The 17,347-nt window shown below is 48.3% G+C and overlaps 1 protein-coding gene across 2 annotated transcripts in view; it reads right to left on the bottom strand.

Annotated features, from left to right (window-relative positions):
- The window catches only part of LOC144501157 (integrin alpha-E-like), a 377,113-nt gene that overhangs the window by 97,600 nt on the left and 262,166 nt on the right, over positions 1-17,347 (bottom strand). For both annotated transcript variants that reach the window (XM_078224555.1, XM_078224556.1), the window contains one exon: positions 16,998-17,139. In XM_078224555.1, coding sequence (XP_078080681.1) covers positions 16,998-17,139 — 142 coding nt within the window. The remainder of the gene's footprint in view (positions 1-16,997; positions 17,140-17,347) is intronic.

Here is a 17,347-nt window from a genome sequence, read left to right on the forward strand (position 1 = left end):
AAGTTCAGCGGCTCCTCAAAGAAAGGATCATACAACCCAGCGCTAGTCCGTGGAGAGCGCAGGTCGTGGTGGTCAAGAGTGGGAACAAACCCCGGATGGTCATTGACTATAGTCAGACCATTAATAGATACACGCAACTGGATGCGTATCCCCTCCCATGCATGTCTGACATTGCGCAGTACCGGGTGTTCTCCACCATAGACCTCAAGTCTGCCTACCACCAACTCCACATTCGCCCAGAGGACCGACAATACACAGCTTTTGAGGCGGATGGTCGTTTGTATCACTTTCTCAGGGTTCCCTTTGGTGTCATCAATGGGGTCTCGGTCTTCCAGCGTGCTATGGACCGAATGGTGGACCAGAACGGGCTGCGGGCTACCTTCCCATACCTGGATAATGTCACCATCTGCGGCCATGACCAGCAGGACCACGACACAAATCTCCTGAATTTCCTACGAACTGCATCTCGTCTGAACCTGACCTACAACAGGGAGAAGTGTGTGTTTCGTACGCGCCGTATAGCCATCCTAGGATATGTGGTGGAAAACGGGGTCATTGGCCCTGATCCAGACCGTATGCGCCCCCTCTCTGAACTTCCCCTGCCCACTAGTGCAAAAACACTGAGAAGATGCTTAGGCTTCTTCTCTTATTATGCACAGTGTGTTCCCAATTACGCGGACAAAGCCCGTCCGCTCATTAAGTCCACTACTTTTCCCCTAACACCAGAGGCCCGATTGGCCTTTAATAAATTAAAAGCCAACATCGCGAAAGCTACGATGCACGCTGTTGATGAGTCCATCCCCTTTCAGGTGGAGAGCGATGCATCTGATTTCGCCCTGGCCGCCACACTTAACCAGGCGGGCAGGCCCATCGCATTTTTTTCCCGCACCCTCCAAGGCCCCGAAATTCGGCATTCAGCGGTGGAAAAGGAGGCCCAGGCCATTGTGAGGCCGTCAGGCACTGGCGCCATTACTTGGCGGGAAAACGGTTCACTCTGATCACGGACCAACGGGAGACTGGAAGGCTTTTTGACTTCAACGCCAGTAAGACAGCCTTCCAGACTGTAGCATTCTCACGTTCCACCTGTCCGTTACCCCTAGGGTTGTAGCTCGTGGTTCTACTAGAGGCAATCCCGTATGAGAGCAGGTATTGCCTCAAGTCATCGCTCATGAACGACGAGCCCCTGTCGCTGTGAATGTAGCCGGGGTACCCGAACAGGGTAAAAAGATCACGGAATGCCTTGATAACACGCAGAGGGGCAAGATCAAGAACAACAAGATCTTGCGGTGGAGAATTGAACTCTCCACCTATAACTATGACATCATGTATCGTCCAGGGAAACTCAATGAGCCCTCGGATGCCCTCTCGTGTGGAACATGCGCCAGTATACAGGAGGACCGTTTGCAGGCTCTCCATAATGACCTATGCCATCCTGGGGTCACTCGGCTCTACCACTTTATAAAAGCCCGCAATCTGCCCTACTCGGTGGAGGACGTCAGGTCCATAACAAGAAGCTGTCGGGTATGTGCAGAATGCAAACCGCACTTTTACCGACCTGACCGGGCACATTTAGTCAAGGCCACTCGTCCCTTCGAGAGACTGAGTGTCGATTTTAAGGGCCCCCTTCCCTCAACAGATCGGAATGTGTACTTCCTCAACATCATTGACGAGTACTCTAGATTCCCTTTTGTTGTTCCCTGCTCTGATACATCCGCTGCCACGGTTATCAAGGCATTCCGTGATCTTTTTACCCTGTTCGGGTACCCCGGCTACATTCACAGCGACAGGGGCTCGTCGTTCATGAGTGATGACTTGAGGCAATACCTGCTCTCATACGGGATTGCCTCTAGTAGAACCACGAGCTACAACCCTAGGGGTAACGGACAGGTGGAATGTGAGAATGCTACAGTCTGGAAGGCTGTCCTACTGGCGTTGAAGTCAAAAAGCCTTCCAGTCTCCCGTTGGCAAGAGGTGCTCCCTGATGCGCTCCATTCCATACGCTCACTCCTGTGTACGGCAACCAACGCTACTCCCCATGAGAGGATGTTTTCATTCCCTCGGAAGTCTTCCTCGGGGACCTCATTACCGTCTTGGTTGACGTACTCAGGACCTGTCCTCCTGCGGCGACATGTAAGGGCCCGCAAGTCCGACCCGTTGGTCAAACAGGTCCATCTCCTCCACGCCAACCCTCAGTTTGCCTATGTGGCATACCCTGACGGGCGAGACCTGGCGCCAGCAGGGGACGTAGCAACCCCTGTCGCTCCCATACCCCCTGCTACAAACCCCATAACTCTTGTTTCCCCTCTGGACACGGCGCGGGCAGCATCGGGACCATTACTTAACCCTTTTACTCCCGTGTACAGCTTGCCTGAGTCCAGAGGATGGTCGCCACTTCAGGGCGTGTTGGAACTCCATGGATTACCGTCACCTCAGGGTCAACCGGCCCGTGAGTCTGTGGAGGAACAGTTGGACATCGCCTTGGGGAGAACGCCACCGCAAGTGCCTACTCCGGTGTCATCGCCGGTATTGAGGAGGTCACAACGACGGTGCAGTCCCCCTGACCGTCTGAACTTATAGACTGATGACAAATTATTCTGTTTTTGTACCCTGCCGGCCTTTGTTTTCAAAGGAGGGATGAATGTGGTGAACCATCGTTGGTTCCCACTAGATAGTACTGAGCCAGGGTCTGGCCAGTACTACAAGTATGTATATATGTTGCTGTTGGGGTTAGGGATGGGTTGTTCTACTTGTTGCTGTTGGGGTTAGGGTGGGGTTGTTACACCTTTGTATTGTAGTATTGTGGTACATCCCAGTCGGGCTCCGCCTCCTGGGAGAGGTATAAAGGTCCCTGCTCTGTCTGGGATTGTGTATATAATTAGTAGCCACCTTGTTACAGCAAATAAAAGCCTTTATTTCCTGAGCATCAAGCCTCGTGTGTGATAACGCGCATCAAACCCAGATCCCTGGCATTGAGAGGCAGCAGTGCTAAACACTGTGCCTCTGGCCGCAATATTTAAAGGTCCAATGCAGAAATTAAATTTAGAGGACCAGGAGGTGTCTAGAATTACTCTTAAGAAGCAAAGGTAACAGAGATTCAATGTCACTCCCCTGGAATTACTGCTGGGTGCAGCCAGGGGCAGGAGGAACAGCAATGAGGAAGAGGTGTTAGAACCATAGAACCATAGAAAATTACAGCTCAGTAACAGGCCTTTTGGCCCTTCTTGTCTGTGCCGAACCATTTTTTGCCTAGTCCCACTGACCTGCACTTGGACCATATCCCTCCACACCCCTCTCATCCATGAACCCATCCAAGTTTTCTTAAATGTTAAAAGTGACCCCGCATTTACTACTTTATCCGGCAGCTCATTCCACACTCCCACCACTCTCTGCGTGAAGAAGCCCCCCCTAATATTCCTTTTAAACTTTTCTCCTTTCACCCTTAACCGATGCCCTCTAGTTTTTTTCTCCCCTAGCCTCAGTGGAAAAAGCCTGCTTGCATTCATTCTATCTATACCCATCAAAATCTTATACACCTCTATCAAATCTCCCCTCATTCTTCTACGCTCCAGGGAATAAAGTCCCAACCTATTCAATCTCTCTCTGTAACTCAGCTTCTCAAGTCCCGGCAACATCCTTGTGAACCTTCTCTGCACTCTTTCAACCTTATTTACATCCTTCCTGTAACTAGGTGACCAAAACTGTACACAATACTCCAAATTCGGCCTCACCAATGCCTTATATAACGTTACCATAACACTCCAACTTTTATACTCGATGCTCCGATTTATAAAGGCCAATGTACCAAAGGCACTCTCCACGACCATATCCACCTGTGACGTCACTTTTAGGGAATTCTGTACCTGTATTCCCAGATCCCTCTGTTCAACTGCACTCTTCAGAGTCCTACTATTTACCCTGTACATTCTACTTTGGTTTGTCCTTCCAATGTGCAATATCTCACACTTGTCTGCGTTAAATTCCATTTGCTATTTTTCAGCTCATTTTTCTAGTTGGTCCAAATCCTTCTGCAAGCTTTGAAAATCTTCCTCACTGTCCACTGCACCTCCAATCTTTGTATCATCAGCAAATTTGCTGATCCAATTTACCACATTATCATCCAGATCATTGATATAGATGACAAACAACAATGGACCCAACACCGATCCCTGCGGCACACCACTAGTCACAGGCCTCCACTCAGAGAAGCAATCCTCCACAACCACTCTCTGGCTTCTTCCATTGAGCCAGTGTCTTATCCAATTTACTACCTCCCCATGTATACCTAGCGACTGAACCTTCCTAACTAACCTCCCATGAGGGACCTTGTCAAAGGCCTTGCTGAAATCCAGGTAGACAACATCCACTGCCTTCCCTTCATCCACTTTCCTGGTAACCTCCTCGAAAAACTCTAATAGATTGGTCAAACATGACCTACCACGCACAAAGCCATGTTGACTCTCCCTAATAAGTCCCTGTCTATCCAAATATTTGTAGATCCTATCCCTTATCACACCTTCCAATAACTTGCCCACCACCGACGTCAAACTTACTGGCCGATAATTTCCCGGATTTCTTTTGGAACCTTTTTTAAACAACGGAACACATGAGCCACCCTCCAATCATCCGGCACCTCCCCCGTGAATACTGACATTTTAAATATGTCTGCCAGGGCCCCTGCAAGTTCAACACTAGCTTCCCTCAAGGTCCGTGGGAATTCCCTGTCCGGTCCTGGGGATTTATCCACTCTGATTTGCCTCAAGACAGCGAGCACCTCCTCCCCTTTAATCTGTAAAGGTTCCATGACCTCCCTACCAGTTTGCCCTATTTCCGTAGACTCCATGCCCGTTTCCTCAGTAAATACGGATGCAAAAAAACCATTTAGTACCTCCCCCATCTCTTTTGGTTCCATACACAGTGTACCACTCTGGTCTTCAAGAGGACCAATTTTATCCCTCGCTATCCTTTTGCTCCTGACATACCGATAGAAGCTCTTTGGATTTTCCTTCACTCTGCCAAAGCAACTTCATGTCTTCTTTTAGCCCTCCTGATTTCCCTCTTGCACTTTTTATACTCCTCGAGCATCTGATCTGTTCCTTGCTGCCTATACATTTCATACAATTCTCTCTTTCTCTTAATCAATGTTACAATCTCCCTCGAGAACCAAGGTTCCTTATCCCTATTTACTTTGCCTTTAATCCTGACAGGAACATACAAATTCTGCACTGTCAAAATTTCTCTTTTGAAGGCCTCCCACTTTCCATTTACATCCTTACCAGAGAACAGCCTGTGCCAATCCACACTTCCCAGATCCCTTCTCATTTCATCAAATTTGGCCTTTTTCCAGTTCAGAACTTCAACCCGAGGACCAGATCTATCCTTATCCATGATCAGGTTGAAACTAATGGCATTATGATCACTGGATCCAAAGTGTTCCCTCACACTCACATCCATCACCTGCCCCAACTCATTTCCCAATAGGAGATCCAATATCGCATCCTCTCTCGTTGGCACCTCTCTATACTGATGTAGAAAATTCTCCTGAACACAAACTTGACCCTGTCTAAACTTTAACAGTATGCGAGTCCCAATCTCTCTGAGGAAAATTAAAATCCCCTACTATCACAACTTTGTGTTTCTTGCAGTTGTCAGCTATCTCTCTGCTGATTTGCTCCTCCAATTCTCGCTGACTATTGGGTGGTCTATAATACAATCCCATTAATGTGGTCATACCTTTCCTGTTTCTCAGCTCCACCCATAGGGCCTCTGTAGACAAGCTCCCTAATTTATCCTGCCTGAGTACCGCTGTAACATTTTCCCTGACCAACAATGCCACCCCCCCACCTTTTATCCCTCTGCCTCTATCCCGCCTGAAACATTGGAACCCTGGAACATTGAGCTGCCAGTCCTGCCCCTCCTGTAGCCAAGTTTCACGAATTGCTATAATGTCATATTTCCATGTGTCTATCCACGCCTTCAGCTCATCTGCCTTCCCCACAATACTCCTTGCATTGAAATAGACACACCTCAAAAGGTTATTTCCACCACGCTCAACCCTTCCATTTGTGATTTTGCTTGAACTAACCTGTCTTTTTACCCCTGCTCCACTATCTGCTCTGGCACTCTGGTTCCCATCCCCCTGCAAATCTAGTTTAAACCCTCCCCAATAACACGAGCAAACCTCCCTTCAAGTATATTGGTCCCCTTGTAGTTTAGGTGTAACCCGTCTCTCTTATACAGGTCCCACCTGCCCCAGAAGAGGTCCCAATGATCCAATAATCGGAAACCCTGCCCCCTACACCAGTTCCTCAGCCACGTGTTCATCCACCCAAGCATCCTACTCCTACCCTCACTGGCACGTGGTACGGGTAGCAATCCTGAGATTACTACCCTCGGGGTCCTGCTTTTTAACTTCCTTTCAAGCTCTTTGTACTCACTCTTTAGGACCTCCTCACTCAGGTACAACAGGTGATCAAGAAGGCAAATGGGATGTTGGCCTATATTGCGAGGGGGATAGAATATAAAAGCAGGGATGTCTTGATGCACCTGTACAGGGCATTGGTGAGGCCGCAGCTGGAATACTGTGTGCAGTATTGGTCCCCTTATATGAGGAAGGATATATTGGCATTGGAGGGAGTGCAGAGAAGGTTCACCAGGTTGATACCGGAGATGAGGGGTTTGGATTATGAGGAGAGGCTGAAGAGATTGGGTTTGTACTCGTTGGAGTTTAGAAGGATGAGGGGGGATCTTATGGAGACTTATAAGATAATGCGGGGGCTGGATAGGGTGGAGGCGGAGAGATTCTTTCCACTTAGTAAGGAAGTTAAAACTAGAGGACACAGCCTCAAAATAAAGGGGGGTCGGTTTAAGACAGAGTTGAGGAGGAACTTCTTCTCCCAGAGGGTGGTGAATCTCTGGAATTCTCTGCCCACTGAGGTGGTGGAGGCTACCTCGCTGAATATGTTTAAAGCGCGGATGGATGGATTCCTGATCGGTAAGGGAATTAAGGGTTATGGGGATCAGGCGGGTAAGTGGTACTGATCCACGTCAGATCAGCCATGATCTTATTGAATGGCGGGGCAGGCTCGAGGGGCTAGATGGCCTACTCCTGCTCCTATTTCTTATGTTCTTATGTTCACTCTTCCTACCTACGTCATTGGTACCGATGTGTACCACGACATCTGGCTGATCACCTTCCCGCCTTAGAACGCTGTGCACGCGATCAGAGACATCCCTGATCTTGGTACCCAGGAGGCAACAAACCATGCGGGAGTCTCTGTCCCGACCACAGAGCCTCCTGTCTGTACCTCTGACCATTGAGTCCCCTATCACTACTGCTCTCCTCTTCTTCATCCCACCCTTTTGCGCTGTAGAACCAGATTCAGTATCAGAGTTCCGGCTGTTGCAGCTTGTCCCAGGTAAAGCATCTCCCACAACAGTATCCAATTCAGTACACCTGTTGTGGAGGGGTATGGCCACAGGGGAACCCTGCTCTGCCTGTCCTTTCACAATTCCATTTTCTCTCCTTACAGTAACTCAATTTCCTATGCTCTGCTGCTTAGGTGTAACTACCTCCCTGAAGCTACTGTCTATACACTTCTCATTCTCCCGAATTAGATGGAGGTCATCAAGCTCCTTCTCCAGTTCCCTAACACGCTTTGCGAGCAGCTTCAGCTGGATGCATCTTTTGCAGGTTGTCGTCAGGGACACCGGAGGTCTCCCTGATCTCCCACATCCTGCAAGAGGAGCATTCCAACATCTTGCCTGGCATTTTTTTTTAAACTCTGGGGAAAAACAGGAATAAACTTTCTGGGGAAAAAGAAAAAACCCTACTCTTGCCTCTGCCTGTTCTCGCCGAAGCCCGTTTTGAGCCAAAGCCCTTCAGCTCTCACTCTGCTCCCTGCTCACTCCGCTGCCCACTAACGACGCTGCCCGCTGGATAGTGCGGCCTGCTTTTCAACCTCCCGTGCATTTATTGAAAAAAAAACTACACAATCCCTTCCCAGGTCACCCTGCGCCTGACCTACTTCCGTTTTTCCCTTACACTCTGAAAAAAGAAAGTAAGTAAATACAGTGATTCCCTTACCCTTTTTACTTTAAACACCAATCGCTCCTCTCCTCCTTGCTCCGGTCGAACAATGAGGTGTTAGGTGGTGGTCGAGAATGTTAGAAGCTGCCATGTTCTTGTGTGTAGTGCAGGACACAGTTTAAAGACTTAAACCAATCAGGGAAAGTGATAGCATCTGATGGTTCACCTACATCCTGTTGTGCAATTCCAATCCACTTTGTCTTGCTAAGCTTTTTTCAATTATCCATTTATGGGATGTGGGCATCGTTGGCTGGGCCAGCATTTATTGTCCATCCCTAACTGCCCTCCATTTCAAGGGGCATTTGAGCGTGAACCACATTGCTGTGGATCTGCAGTTACACAATTGCAGATTTTCTTCCCGAAAGGGCATTGGTGAACCAGATGGGTTTTTATGAAAATTGACAATGGTTTCATGATCATCATTGGACTTTTAATTCCAGATTTTATTGAATTCAAATTTCACCATCTGGTGAATGGGATTTGAATCCAGGTCCCCAGATCATGCTCTGGTCTCTGGATTACTAGTTCAGTGACAACACCACTAATCCACTACCTACTTCATCATATCAACTCCTCACATCCAGTTACGTTTCAGCAGGTCTGAGCCTTCTCTAGCTAAGTATTTTCACACCATCCCCTTCCTGCCATTTAGAACATAGAACATAGAACATAGAAAGCCACAGCACAAACAGGCCCTTCGGCCCACAAGTTGCGCCGATCACATCCCCACCTCTAGGCCTATCTATAGCCCTCAATCCCATTAAATCCCATGTACTCATCCAGAAGTCTCTTAAAAGACCCCAACGAGTTTGCCTCCACCACCACCGACGTCAGCCGATTCCACTCACCCACCACCCTCTGAGTGAAAAACTTACCCCTGACATCCCCCCTGTACCTACCCCCCAGCACCTTAAACCTGTGTCCTCTCGTAGCAACCATTTCAGCCCTTGGAAATAGCCTCTGAGAGTCCACCCTATCCAGACCCCTCAACATCTTGTAAACCTCTATCAGGTCACCTCTCATCCTTCGTCTCTCCAGGGAGAAGAGACCAAGCTCCCTCAACCTATCCTCATAAGGCATGCCCCCCAATCCAGGCAACATCCTTGTAAATCTCCTCTGCACCCTTTCAATGGCTTCAACATCTTTCCTGTAATGAGGTGACCAGAACTGCGCGCAGTACTCCAAGTGGGGTCTAACCAGGGTCCTATAAAGCTGCAGCATTATCTCCCGACTCCTAAACTCAATCCCTCGATTAATGAAGGCTAGTACGCCATACGCCTTCTTGACCGCATCCTCCACCTGCGAGGCCGATTTAAGAGTCCTATGGACCCGGACCCCAAGGTCCTTCTGATCCTCTACACTGCTAAGAATGGTACCCTTCATTTTATACTGCTGCTCCATCCCATTGGATCTGCCAAAATGGATCACTACACACTTATCCGGGTTGAAGTCCATCTGCCACTTCTCCGCCCAGTCTTGCATTCTATCTATGTCTCGCTGCAACTTCTGACATCCCTCCAAACTATCCACAACACCACCTACCTTGGTGTCGTCAGCAAACTTACCAACCCATCCCTCCACTTCCTCATCCAGGTCATTTATGAAAATGACAAACAGCAAGGGTCCCAGAACAGATCCCTGGGGCACTCCACTGGTCACTGACCTCCATGCAGAGAAAGACCCCTCCACAGCCACTCTCTGCCTTCTGCAGGCAAGCCAGTTCTGGATCCACAAGGCAACAGCCCCTTGGATCCCATGCCCTCTCACTTTCTCAAGAAGTCTTGCATGGGGGACCTTATCGAACGCTTTGCTGAAGTCCATATAGACCACATCCACCGCTCTTCCTTCGTCAATGTGCTTGGTCACATTTTCAAAGAACTCAACCAGGCTCGTAAGGCACGACCTGCCCCTGACAAAGCCGTGCTGACTACTTTTGATCATACTAAACTTCTCTAGATGATCATAAATCCTGTCTCTCAGGATCCTCTCCATCAACTTACCAACCACTGAGGTTAGACTCACCGGTCGGTAATTTCCCGGGCTGTCCCTGTTCCCTTTCTTGAATATAGGGACCACATCCGCAATCCTCCAATCCTCCGGAACCTCTCCCGTCTCCATCGACGATGCAAAGATCATCGCCAAAGGCTCCGCAATCTCCTCCCTCGCCTCCCACAGTAACCTGGGGTACATCCCATCCGGTCCCGGCGACTTACCAACCTTGATGCCATTCAATAGTTCCAACACATCCTCTTTCTTTATGTCCACATGCTCGATCCTTTCTGTCCTCCGCAATCCAGCAGTACAACCACCCAGATCCCTTTCCACCGTGAATACCGAGGTAAAGTATTCATTAAGCAGCTCCGCCATTTCTAACGGTTCCGCACAAACTTTTCCCCCTTCACCTTTTAAGGGTCCTATGCCTTCACATCTCATCCTTTTACTCTTGACATATTTGTAGAAAGCCTTGGGATTCTCCTTAATCTTACCCGCCAAGGTCTTCTCATGACCCCTTCTCGCTCTCCTAATTTCCTTTTTAAGCTCCTTCCTACATCGCGTATACTCCTCTAAATCCTTAACACCTCCTAGCTCTCTGAACCTTCTGTACGCCTCTCTTTTCTTATTCACCAGGTTCATCACAACCTTCGTGCACCACGGTTCCCGTACCCTACCAACACCCCCCTGTCTCATCGGAACGTTGTCATGCAGAGCTCCAGACAAACATTCCTTGAAAATCCTCCACTTTCCTTCGGTACTTTTCCCCAAGAATGCCTCCTTCCAATTTACCCGTCTAATTTCCTCCCTGATGACACTGTATTTCCCTTTACTCCAGAGAAACACTTTCCTAGCCTGCCTGACCCTATCTCTTTCCAATGCTATCGTGAAGGAGATAGAATTATGATCGCTATCCCCAAGATGCTCACCCACCGAGAGATCCTCCACCTGTCCAGGTTCATTAGCCAGCACCAGCTTTATCTTTTCATTGCTGCCACTCACTCCATCTTACCCAATGTGATGCATCTATATGATGCAGTAAGAAGTCTCACAACACCAGGTTAAAGTCCAACAGGTATATTTGGGAAGCACGAGCTTTCGGAGCGCTGCCCCTTCATCAGGTGAGTGTTCATCAGGAGCGGTGCTCTGAAATAAACCTGTTGGACTTTAACCTGGTGTTGAGAGACTTCTTACTGTGCCCACCCCAGTCCAACGCCAGCATCTCCACATCATTATCTATATGATAGTTGCTGTCTCTGAATATAGTGCATCCAGTCGGGAAATATTGATCTCCAGTCACTCAAATTTTGTTTCTTTGTCTCTTGTAGAACAAAAGAGCAAAAACACATCTGAGGGGAACAGGGAGAGAAGCCACAACAAATCACTTTGCTGGGAGTTTTCTATAGGCCGCCCAATAGTAACAGGGAGGTGGAGGAGCAGATAGGGAAACAGATCCTGGAGAGTTGCAATAATAGCAGAGTTGTTGTGATGGGAGACTTTAATTTCCCAAACATAGATTGGAATATCCCGAGGGTAAGGGGATTGGATGGGGAGGAGTTCGTTAGGTGTGTTCAGGAGGGTTTCCTGACACAGCATGTGGACAAGCCTACAAGAGGAGAGGCTGTACTTGATCTGATACTGACCAATGAACCTGGACAGGTGTCAGATCTCTCAGTGGGAGAGCATCTTGGGGATAGCGATCATAACTCTATCTCCTTTATGCTTGCATTGGAAAAAGAGAGGATTAGGCAAGCTAGGAAAGCGTTTATATGGAGTAAGGGGAAATATGAAGACATAAGGCAGCAAATTAGAGCAGTAAATTCGAAGGAGGTATTCTCGGGGAAATGTACTGAAGAGAGGTGGCAGTTTTTTAAGGAATGTCTGTCTAGAGTTCTACAGGACAACGTTCCGAGCAGACGGGGAGGAGTTGGTAGGTTAAAGGAACCGTGGTGCATGAAAGCTGTGCGGGACCTAGTCGAGAAGAAAAGGAAAGCGTACAAAAGGTTCAGAGAGCTTGGCGAAGATAGGGATCCACATGGGTATACGGCTTGTAGGAAGGGACTAAAGAAGGAAATTAGGAGAGCCAGAAGGGGTCACGAGAAGGCCTTGGCAGGTAGGATTAAGGAAAACTCTAAGGCGTTCTATAAATATGTGAAGAGTAAAAGGATGAGACGTGAAGGAATAAGGCCTATAAAAGGTGAAGGCGGGAAAATCTGTACGGAACCAGTAGAAATGGCAGAGGTGCTTAATGAGTATTTTGCCTCAGTTTTCACAGAGGAGAAGGACCTGGGTGGATGTACTGTGGGCTTGTGGTGGACCGAAAAGATTGAGTATGTGGACTTTAACAAAGAGGTTGTGCTGGAATCTTTGAATGGCATCAAGATAGATAAGTCGCCAGGTCCGGATGGGATGTACCCCAGGTTACTGTGGGAGACGAGGGAAGAGATTGCAGAGCCTCTGGCGATGATCTTTGCGTCGTCGATGGAGACGGGAGAGGTGCCGGAGGATTGAAGGATTGCGGATGTGGTTCCTATTTTCAAGAAGGGGAATAGGGATAGCCCAGGAAATTACCGACCGGTGAGTCTAACCTCAGTGGTTGGTAAGCTGATGGAGAAGATCCTGAGGGACAAGATTTATGAGCATTTGGAGAGGTTTAGTATGCTCAAGAATACTCAGCATGGCTTTGTCAAAGGCAGATCGTGCCTTACGAGCCTGGTGGAGTGCTTCAAAAATGTGACTGAACACATTGACGAAGGGAAAGCAGTCGATGTGGTTTATATGGATTTTAGCAAGGCGTTCGATAAGGTCCTCCATGCAAGGCTTCTCGAAAAAGTGAGAGGGCATGGGATCCAAGGGGCTGCTGCCCTGTGGATCCAGAACTGGCTTGCCCAAAGGAGGCAGAGAGTGGGTATAGATGGGTCTTTTTCTAAATGGAGGTCGGTCACCAATGGTGTGCCCCAGGGATCTGTTCTGGGACATAAATGACCTGGATGAGGAAGTGGAGAGATGGGTTGGTAGGTTTGCCGACGACACGAAGGTTGGTGGGATTGTGGATAGTCTGGAGGGATGTCAGAAGTTACAGAGGGACATAGGTAGGATGCAAGACTGGGCGGAGAAGTGGCAAATGGACTTCAACCCAGATAAATGCGTAGTGGTCCATTTTGGCAGGTCAAATGGGATGAAAGAGTACAATATTAAGGGAAAGACTCTTAGTACTGTAGAGGATCAGAAGGACCTTGGGGTCCGGGTCCATAGGACTCTAAAATCGGCCCCGCAAGTGGAGGAGGTGGTTAAGAAGGCGTATGGTGTGCTGGCCTTTATCAATTGAGGGATTGAGTTTAGGAGTCCAGGGATAATGATGCAGCTATATAAGACCCTCGTCGGACCCCACTTGGAGTGCTGTGCTCAGTCCTGGTCGCCTCATTACAGGAAGGATGTGGAAAAGATTGAAAGGGTGCAGAGGCGATTTACAAGGATGTTGCCTGGATTGAGTGGAATGCCTTATGAGGATAGGCTGAGGGAGCTCAGTTTTTTCTCCTTGGAGAGACGTAGGATGAGAGGAGATCTAATAGAGGTATATAAGGTGTTGAGAGGCATAGATCGGATGGACTCTCAGGGTGGAAATGGATGCTACGAGAGGACACAGATTTAGGGTGCTGGGGGGTAGGTACAGGGGAAATGCTAGGGGAAGTTTTTCACACAGAGGGTGGTGGGCGAGTGGAATCGGCTGCCGTCAGTGATGGTGGAGGCAAACTCAATAGGGTCTTTTAAGAGACTCCTGGATGAGTACATGGGACTTAATAGGATGGAGGATTATAGATAGGCCTAAAAGGTAGGGATATGTTCGGCACAACTTGTGGGGCCGAAGGGCCTGTTTTGTGCTGTAGTGTTTCTATGTTTCTATGTTTCTATAAAATATCTTGGGATTCTCTTTAACCGTACTTGCCAAGGTCATTTGATGGCCCCTCCTTGCTCTCCTAATTCCTTTCTTGAGTTCTTTGCTGCTTTCTTTATATTCCTCACAGGCCCTGTCCAATTTTAGCTTCCTAAACTTCCATTTGCTTCTTTTATCCTTTTGACTAAGCTCACAACCTCTCTCATTATCCAAGGACCCCTTACCTTACCATACTTGTCTTTCCTCCTTACTGGAACATGCCTACTGAACTCGGTAGGTCTTTAAAATTTCCCAAATCTCTCGTCAAATGGGGACTTGCCCGATATCAGCTGCTCCCAATTAACTCTCCCTAGTTCCTGTCTAATACTGTCATAATTTGCCCTCCCCCAATTTCGTCCCTTCCCACATGGTCCTGACTTATCCTTATTCAGAGCTGGCTTAAAACATAAGGAGTTGTGGTTACTGTTTCCAAAATACTCTTTCACTGAAAAGTCAGTCACCTGGCCAGGCTCATTTGCCAATACACGGTCCAGTATGACCCCTCCTCTGGTTGGGTTATCCACATACTGTTTCAAGAAACCCTCTTGGATGCACCTAACAAATTCTGCCTCGTTTAAGCTGCTTGCTCTAAGGAAGTCCGAGTCAATATTGAGGAAGTTAAAATCACCCACTATGACAACCCTGTTGTTATTGCTTCTTTCCAGAAGCTGCCTACATATTTGTTCCTCAATGTCCCGGTGGCTGTTGGGGGGCCTATAGTATAATCCCATCAGAGTGATTGCACCCTTCTTATTTTTGAGCTCCAGCCATATTGCCTCAGTGGATGAGGCCTCCAGTGTGTCCTCCCTGAGTGCAGATGTGACAGTCTTCCTGATGAGTAATGCAACTCCTCCACCACTTTTACCTCTCTATCTCATCTTAAACATCGAAACGCTGGAACGTTGAGCAGCCAGTCCTGTCCCTCTCTCAACCAAGTCACTGTAATGGCCACAACATCATAGTCCCATGTATTGATCCAGGCTCCAAGTTCATCTGTCTTACCCATAATACTGCTTGCATTGAAATAAACACACTTCAGCCCATCATGTTCATTAACCTGTCCCTGCCTGTCCCTCCTTTTGGATTTACTGGTCCTAACATCTACCTTCCCCTCAATCCCTCCACTTGCTGACCTGCTGCTCCGGTTCCCAGCCCCCTGCCATTCTAGTTTAAACCCTCCCAAACAGCACTAGTGAACCTCCCTGCAAGAATATTGGTTCCTCTCCTTGATGCCCTGCCTGGTGTTCACAAGACTCCCATTGTAGTCTTCCTGCATCTAATTCATCACAAGTGTCAAGAGCCTGCAGACCTTCTCATGTAGATGGCACTTCCTATGATTGCCTCTCCTAGATTGCTTTCCTCTGCTGTTTCTCCACTCACCTTTGTAAATCTGCACCTTCCTCCTGTAACTTACTCCTGTAGTCTTTCCTTCTGTACAAATGCTGATCCCACCACAGCATATCATTGCTGCTGTGGATGGTATTTATATTCCTCATGTGTCGCACTGTCAAAAACATCCAATGTCCCTATCTCGTCATCTTCCCTACGCTGCTAGTGCTCATTTGAAACCCCACACACAACTCCTCACAAACCCGTGACAAGAAATTGTTGTGAAACCTTTGCCAAAGTGAACTGACAAAGTAGCGATAAGCACGGAGATTTCATTGAGGTCAGGCAATCTAACCTTTAAATTCACCCACAAAATATATATGAAATTTGTCTGTTTTCCGAACTCTGGAAACTCTATCTGGCCGTGTTCAAATCAATTAGCAGTTTAATTCAATTGAAAAACGTCATTACCATGGGCCCAATTTTACTAAAACTTCATGCCAGTTTTCGGGCGCGAAATCACGGTAAAGTTGGGCGTCGGGCCTATACCGCGATCTGCACCCAATTCCGAGCATATCGCAGCTTTACCGGCACCCAATTCGGGCGCGGGTCCGGCCCGCACCCGAATCGGGCGGTCCGATTATTTAAATGCATTTGCATGCATTTAAATTGACTTAATGAACCGTGCGCCCAACCCTACCGCCAAATCCCACTTTACCGTCTTCTGGCCCGTTTCGCATCCGCGCTGTAAGCAACCTGCAAAATAAAAGTCTGAAGTCGTCGCTGCAGTTTCCGAAGAGCGGGGTCAGAACCTCCAACGGCTCTCTGATCCAGGTCATCCTCTGGTTGGGGGGGTGGGAGGAGGAGAGGGGGGGGAGTTGGGACCCAGATCATCCTCTGGTCGGGGGGCGGGGGGGGGAGAGGGGGGGGACCCAGATCATCCTCTGGTCAGGGGGGTTCCGCTGCCAGTCTGCGGCTGATCGGTGGGGAGGGGGCAGGGGGGTCCACCGCCACTCTGCGGGTGATTCCTCCTCCCCACCAGAGGAACGAATCCCTCCTGCCGGTGTGGACGTGCGGCCATGCCATCCCACAAAACCTTCAGGATGAAGCGATTCCTCGCTAAGAAGATGAAGCAGAACCGGCCGATTCCACAGTGGATCCGCATGAAAACCGGCTACAAGATCAGTACAAGTCCAAGGGGAGACACTGGAGAAGGACCAAGCTGGGCCTGTAAAGGGATACACCATCACTGGTACACTACCAGCCACAGCCATCTCTCCCGCTCTCTTGCCCCTGCAGGGAAGAATAATCTGTGGCTGGTAGTGTACCAGTGATGGTGTATCCCTTTACAGGCCCAGATCTATTTGATACCCAGATTCGGCACTTCGACTCAAAATGGTAAAATCAGGCCCCATGTCTTAATGATTGTACCACTGTATAATGATTGATTTATTGTGCTATGATCTCACTGACTCCTGTAAACAGGTTATGTGCACACAGACAGACATGCTTGAATTAGAACCAGAATAGGAGCTTGAAGCTAGGCCACATGTTTTACTGATTTTACTTCCAATCCAGCTCCAACCCTTCTGATTTTGGCATTAAAACTCTCCCAATGTTTCCGCTGTGATCCATCAGGCCAGAATTTCATCTTACCCGTGTTTTTGAGATCCCCTTGAAGTAAAGGCTCTTTGGGTAGGACAGGACCAGTCTGGTGAGATATGAATCTTCTCCAGTATTGGACAGAACAATATTCAAACTCACTTCTTTTGTCTTACCAACAATCCATAAAAAGTTTCTGAAAACAGAGTTGTAGTTTGCATCAGTAAAACAAGACCAACAGCAAGGAATCTTTGTGATAGTTTTGTGTGATTCTATAACTTTACACTCTCCATCACAACTTCATTACAGTGAATATAAATGTTCAACCTAAATTACCCACTTGCTGTTACACTCAGAACCAGAGTTTCCAATGCTGGTGGGATGGGAACAAGTCCAGGCGGGAT

This window comes from Mustelus asterias, chromosome 12, assembly GCF_964213995.1.
Source record: "Mustelus asterias chromosome 12, sMusAst1.hap1.1, whole genome shotgun sequence".
Classification (NCBI taxonomy): domain Eukaryota; kingdom Metazoa; phylum Chordata; class Chondrichthyes; order Carcharhiniformes; family Triakidae; genus Mustelus; species Mustelus asterias.